The sequence below is a fragment of the Scylla paramamosain genome, chromosome 16 (assembly GCF_035594125.1).
Source record: "Scylla paramamosain isolate STU-SP2022 chromosome 16, ASM3559412v1, whole genome shotgun sequence".
Lineage (NCBI taxonomy): Eukaryota > Metazoa > Arthropoda > Malacostraca > Decapoda > Portunidae > Scylla > Scylla paramamosain.
The window spans coordinates 1,990,001-1,997,378 of NC_087166.1; the positions used below are offsets into that span (position 1 = coordinate 1,990,001).

At 45.1% G+C, this 7,378-nt stretch overlaps 1 protein-coding gene across 1 annotated transcript in view; it reads right to left on the minus strand.

Annotated features, from left to right (window-relative positions):
* Positions 1 to 7,133, minus strand: part of LOC135107885 (homeobox protein Hox-D4a-like) — a 28,068-nt gene extending 20,935 nt beyond the window's left edge. Inside the window, exon 1 of the mRNA XM_064018246.1 lies at positions 3,564 to 7,133. Coding sequence (XP_063874316.1) covers positions 3,564 to 4,062 — 499 coding nt within the window. The 5' untranslated portion in view covers positions 4,063 to 7,133. The remainder of the gene's footprint in view (positions 1 to 3,563) is intronic.
* Between the last annotated feature and the right edge of the window lie 245 nt (positions 7,134 to 7,378).

The window sequence follows — 7,378 nt, forward strand, 5'->3', positions numbered from 1 at the left end:
TGTATCTAGTGTGGGGGGAATTTTTTTTCCACTGAAGACTTGGTGTTCAGCGTTCCTTGGATAAAAAAATAAATAAATAAATAAATAAATAAATTGTTATATTTTTTGTTTGGATTATTCTGAATTCTGTGTAAAATTAAAGTGGGTTATTAAAGTAGATTTCCGTAGTACATGTGCCACTTTGCATTAGATTTATTTCATGACATAAGTACAGCAAATTTTGGTAAAACCCGTACGTGGATCTTAACTTGGGTTCATTGAAATCTAATAACAGTGTAAACAACTAATTCGAAGAAAACACACACACACACACACACACACACACACACACACACACACACACACACTGGAAAGACTTAATCAGGAGAGAAACCAGTACTGCAAATATCTTATCCCGCAGTACTAAAAGATACTAGTCATCATTATAATATTTCCTCCTTTTCTTCCTCCTCCTCTTCCTTCTCCTCCTCCTCCTCCTCCTCTTCCTCATTTTCCTCCTCCTCCTTCTCCTCCTCCTCCGTAGTAACTCCATAAACACAGCGGAGCATCTCTAATCTGACGGAACGGTACAGCCTGACGGATGACCATCACTCTTGTTTACCTGTTTCATCCACCAGGAGGAGGGAAGAGGAGAGGAGATAAGAGGAGAGTGGAATGGAGAGGAGAGGAGAGAAGTGACATGAGTAGAGGAAAAATGAGGTCAGGAGTGTAAAAGCGAGGTGAGGAGAGAAGAGGAGAAAGGAGAAAAGTGGCAAGGGATAAGAACAAGAAGCGATAGAGAGAGAGAGAGAGAGAGAGAGAGAGAGAGAGAGAGAGAGAGAGAGAGAGAGAGAGAGAGAGAGAGAGAGAGAGAGAGTAGGTACCAAAAACTCTTGAGAAATTGTATAAAAAAAATATTTACGGAAAAGAATAAAAACTAGAACATGCCCATTAACAAGTAGCAGCACAATTTATAATAATATTACAGTGTTCGTCACAGGTTTTAATAGCATTATCTTGAGTTACACGACCACAAGTGATGAGTGTTATTGTAATTTGCGGTTGTATACATTGAGATTCCCCAAAAATAGTGATGATTTAATGATGTATTTCGTTATCAGAGGAAGTCGGCAATAAAAGGAACCAGATCGGACAGTTACTGGTAGCGTTCGTGGCGCAGCAGTCATGTGTTTCCAGATAACGCAGCTGATAAGGACGCGTTCTCCTTAATTAGGTAAAGCGGAAACTTGAATTGTCACAGGTAACGAAGCTTCATATTCGGACTTTCCTCTTTCCTGTTTTCTCTCTCTCTCTCTCTCTCTCTCTCTCTCTCTCTCTCTCTCTCTCTCTCTCTCTCTCTCTCTCTCTCTCTCTCTCTCATTTTTTATCTTAGTAAATCTGTAGCATAATATTCTCTTTGATCTGAAAACTGTAGGATGTTTGTACTTATATAATATTTGACTTAAATGTTGTTAATTTTACGCTTTTATATGAATTAACTGCAGTGCTGGTAAAAGAAAGACGAAAACATAAACATACACACACACACACACACACACACACACACACACACACACACACACACACACACACACACACACACACACACACACACACACACACACACACACACAGAAGACGAATTGGATCTTAAGAGGAGGTGATAAAAGGTGACATAGGAAGGAGCACGAATGACAAGACATATGCGAAAAGAAGAGAGAGAGAGAGAGAGAGAGAGAGAGAGAGAGAGAGAGAGAGAGAGAGAGAGAGAGAGAGAGAGAGAGAGAGAGAGAGAGAGAGAGTACACAGGAAGAGGTTAATGTCTCTGTTTACTTCTCGCTCGCATCCCCCCACCCACCCTATCTCCCACCACCGTCACCCCTCCCCCATTCCTCTCAATGCCCAGCACCCCGCGGCTTTACTCTGCCTGCCACGTATGGTTGGAGGCCCTCAAGGATTGGCTACATTGCCTCTATCTTCTCATTGGCTGTTAAGTGTTCAAGTGTTAATGAAAATATAAGTTGCTTGCCTGACAACAGATGCGTTTCTTTGGCAGATTGTTGCTTTATTTATTTATTTATTTATTTTTGCTTACACGTATATTTTGTTCCTTATGTATTCTTGGTGTTTAACGTGTTATTTTGTAGGAAAATGTTTTGTGCTTAATTTTATGCTCTTAGATTTTTTGCATGTTATGTTTTCTTAATATAATGTTACTGTAGTTAAGAAAAAAAAAATATAGAAAATACAGAGATTTTATCAACATTTGTCGCATACACTGTAGGATCAAGAGTGTTGTTGGACATGATATCGTGATTGTAACTGTAAGATAAACTTCGAAAAATTCTGTAATGATGCCTTTAGAATCACAAGAAAATGTAGTTACGGTGCTTAGAGAGTCAGAAATGCAGCATCATATTTATTCGGCTACAAGTTGTTTCCACCGTTTGTAAGTAATGCAGCGATGTGCGAGACCCGACAGAAACCAGGTGTCATCACAGTAATTTTTATCCTCGTAATGTCCCCAGCAAGCGGCAGTAACTCACGGTAACTCACGCACATATAACGTATCACGAAAACATATCAGAGGGGCGATCTTATTTACCTTTGAATACTAAGTAAACTCATCGTGGAAATAATGAGAGTAGAGGCAGGAATACATATTAACATTCATGTATTTCTACGTAGGTTTTGTTTTCATGATACATGCAGAGGTAGAGAGGGACGAATATAAATTCTTGAGCTATTATTTTGTAAAGGAATTAATTTTTGAGGCTAAACAGTCGACCAGTAGGACATTATTGAATTTGTAGTTGATAATATTTGCAGGAAATATTATTTTGTAGTACAAGATGTTTGGAGAGACAGGAATGTATATTTAGCTTTTTACTCTCACAAGAAGGTTATGTGTGTTGTATCGTGTCGGGGAGGAGAGTGAGGAAGGCGAGAAGTGTGTCTCTCCACGCGCTGTGATGCCTCTCACGCCCACACTGGTAATTTGAGAATCCTTCCTTAAGGGCGACAGGAACACGAGACTCGGCAGTGGCGGAGGGAGGGAGAAGGAAGGAGGAAAATAAGAGAATTATTGGATAAATGAAGGCGGCGGAGGGCTGGCTGGCTCACGGCTGGAGGTGGTCGGCGGCGCGGCTGGGAGGCAGCGCCGTGGACTGCTCTCACGCTCTTGGTATTGAAATCTCCTGAAGATATTTTTGATCGTTTCTCTGCCGATTTTATCTTTCATCCGCATCAATGTCTTTGTTTTATTATCCAATTCTTCTATATGTCATTAATTATATCTGTCAAAAAGTGACAATGCAATTGCTTTTTATATTTTGAAGAAAATAATAATTATGCAAGAGAAAGCAGTGTATATATTTCCATTTGTGTGCTTTCATGGGAAGGAAATTAAGGAGGAAAAGAGAGAGAATAAAAGAGAGAATAAAAAAAAAAGGTGTCATGAATAGCGAGCCCAGCAACAAGCCGAGTCACGTTCTTGTACAAGTTGTCGTCAGCCAGAACGCCCCTGGCGCCAGGCTCGTGGGCGTGGCACCAAGGGCGGCGGCAGGAAGTGACATCCAGCTTACCTGAGCCGGCGACATGGATCTTCTTCATCCAGGGGTAGATGACAGGCTGGCCGTTGGCGTCCAGTTCGGTGACAGTTTCCTCTGGCGATCCCTCCACGCCCCCGCCGCCCATGTGCTGGGCCATCTGGGCGCCCATGCCACCAGTGCCGCCAGTGCCACCAGCTGAGGGATCTGGTGAGGCCACGGGGGAGCGCGGGGGCACCTGGTGTTGCTGAAGGGGACTGTGGCAGGGCGCGATCTGCGGGCTGATATGGGCGGCCATGGGCTGATGCTGGGGCATGACGCACGCCTGCTGGTAATAGCCCGCATGGTTGTACTGCATGGCATCGCGCCCATACTGCATGCCGGCCTGGTGCATGCCATGGTAGGGGTAATGCTGGGCAGGATTGTAGTAGTCACTCTGCGGCGGGATGTAAGAGTTCTGGCTATACTCCTCCGGCGGCGGAAACTTGGGGTCCACGTAAGGCCCAGAGTTCATCAAAAACGAACTCATCGTCATTAATTTTTGGTGATTTGGATCCAAATAATATTACTTGTGAGCAGTGCCTCGACCGTTGGTTTTGACTCCTCCTAGCACCGACAATTAGCATACCACGTGACCCGCGAGCACCAATACGAGGGGCTCCGTGTGACCCGCGCGGGCTACGTCACCATGATTAATGAATGGCGAGAACGAACCACCAGGACTGGTCGGGATGTGCGCGCGTCCCGACCCGACCACCCGACCGATCGCCACAAGTCCCCGATAAGCACTGAGCCAGGGGTGGAGTTTTCCTGACGGCGGGGCAGCAGCAGCTGGAAGACCCGGGGGCGGGCACCTGGGCGAGGCTGAGGGCACCACCACCTGCCCCAACACCCACTCTCACAAGCCTCACTCACTGCACTGATCGATGGCCTCTGTTCACGTGTGCTTCGTCCAACAGCCAGACGATGATTGGCGTTGATTTACTGCCGGCCGAGCCCCATGTGTGTGACCTGCGCACTGCCACTGCGCACCTCCAGGCAAGGGTTAACATGCCCCCTCCCCTCCCCTCTTCTTACTTAAGACGAGTGTGTGTGTGTGTGTGCGCGGGCGATGATTGGCCCCCACCTCTCTGTTGGATCCGCCACTCAAGTGGGTTTACTTGGTCTGCCTGCAGCCGCCATTGGCCACACTTGGTCTCCTGTTGACGAAGGGAGCACTTGGCCCCCACACCCTGCAGCCTTCCTCCCGTGATGCGGCGACACCTCCACACTGGTGCCCAGTGGCTACTCAAGAGAGTTGAGGGCACGTCCCCGGCCCGATGCGGCACTGACGCACCACTAGTGAACACTGACTCTTGTATCTGTGCGAGTGTGGGCGACTCCTCGTTCGTCAGTCCGTCCGTTCCTCGCCGACACAATTAGCGAAGTGACAGAGGGCGGGGAGAGCGGAGCGCGCGAGTGGTGGTGGTGGCGGCGGTGGTGGTGGTGGTAGTGGTGGTGGTGTGGGCGACGGTGCGAGAGGAAGGAGGGGCTCCCTGCACCTCACCTGAGGCTCCACCGCCGCCTGTTTCCTCGTCCATGGCCTAGCGGAACTCCCTCGAGACTCACTAGTGAGAAAAATTTGCCGATTGTATCTGGCAGTGTTGGCCCGCATACCTTCGTCACGTCCCGCGTGTGGCCGCTCCTGTCTGGGCGACACAGTGCATTTGTTTTACCTTCGTCACCGTCCTAGTGTGTGTACTTGTTTGAAAATCTTTACCAAAAGAAGTTACAAGTTATTTAAAAACAGCTAAGGCTAATGATTTAGTCTAAACATGGCGGTCGCTGCAATAGAGATGTCAGTCGGCCGAGTGATATAGGAATTGGGTAAATACAAGGTATCTGAGCGTGGGACGTGTTAATTCTTCTTTATTGGCCGCCTCTGGAATTCGGTGAGCTCGACAAGAAATGCGTACAAGACTCCTCCATCATGGCAGCGAATTATATCTTGCGACAAAAGAATTACATCCTGTCCTGAGATTTATGGTCTTGATGCGCTACATAAGTATTGAAAGTCTCCAAAATATAAACTGCAATATTGACAAAATAAATCAACAACACGCACATATTTCCCAGTAGTGCGGGCCGCGGCCAGCTCAATTCATTGGTCTCTGTCTTGAGGAGCTGCGTCCCGGAGGATAAGTCCGCGTCGCCGCAGCATTAGATATTGCTCAATGTATAATTGCAGCTCCAACTTGTCGTAACATGCGGTTTTGCCTCATTTTGCATAATATATGGTTGGAGTAAATTGTTACGACGGCTGCGGACAGTGCGGGGCCGCGGAAGAGTAGCGGCAGCGGTGGAGGGGCGGGCCGCGCCGCTCCTGGTTCCGACCACCGCAAATGGCAGCAGACGCCGGTCGGAAGTTGGTGGGCTCTTCAGTACAGTAATTAAGCGTAAGTTATGCTTTGAAACCGCACCAATAATCTCACCCTTGATCCCTCCTCCCGCTCTCGTCAGCCGAGCGTCTCCTCCGTCTCGCCTCGGTCAGGAAAATTTGTGTATACCGATTTGCGCGGTGCAGGAAAACACAGAATTAATTGAGAGTGAGGTTATTCAAAATTTTAATTACATAAAAAGTTACATTTTTCTAACAATTTTCTCGGCGACAGTCGAGCTCTGTCTTCTGCGACAGTAGTTACGTCAATTTTTATTTTAATAAATTGGTCTCAGCTCCCGCCGTGTATGAAGAGTAGTATATCTATGTAATCCATCAGCAATGGCAGTAATACATTCTTTTTATACGAAGCACAATGTGAATGATACCTTCTGTTTGCGAATAAATTAATAGACCAGTGAAATATATCAACAAAGACCAGTTAAGTAGAGCAAAACAATGTGCAGATTAATATTCAAGTAACTTGATGAATTTCCTCCTCGATGTTGCGACTCCAAGATGACTGAGCGGCGCTCCTACATTGATGGATTTAGGACTGTAGAGAATTATAGCTTGTCCGGAAAATTGTATTATACCTTTAGTGTCATGTATGAGACACCGAGAGTGGGCTCAGGGCAAGAGGCGCGGCAAAATGACGCATCGAGGAATTAGCTTAATGACTTGGTGCACCAAGGAGGCCATTCATTTCCTGGCGGGTCGATATTCCGTCTCAGAGGTGCTGCGATTTCCTTCCGTTAAGTTGATTACTTTTTCTTCACCTTATATCTTCCTGCAGGGCCTCCCTCCTCCGTCACGCCCTCGCCTGTAGTGTCCCGCGGCGTAACGTGCTTCATTATAACTTTCTTCGTATTAAAAATTAGAACACAAAACTAATACCTTTTATGAAACTATTATCCTCTTTTTTTTTCCATTACAGCGCCATGTCAGTAATTATGTGTTATAGAAAAATGCGTTCAGATAATTGTGTTTGTGTAGAAATATGCGGTCATGTCTCTTAGATATCAATATGTTTATAATTGTCGTCCGCGTAACAGGAAATATAAGTGACACGGGTGCATGCCACTCTAATAACCACCTAATAACTGATACCGATGATGCCTTTTTCACTGTAATGGTATACTGAATAAATTGCCTCTGTGTATATATGTGTTTCTATATTGTACACCTAAAAACACTACAAAAAGCATTCCTCTATGTAGTAAATTTATATAATGATATCTGCAAATGCTACTGATAATGTCAATGAAGAAAAGTATGAAATTTAACCTGGTATATTATTATTATTATTATTTTTTCTTTTTTTATTACCTGGTCTTATTTGTTTCAGTAATTTGCTGTCACAATAATATTAATAAAACCTAAAGCAATATTTTCTTTAAAATCTACACTATTTAATATAATTCATTATATAATT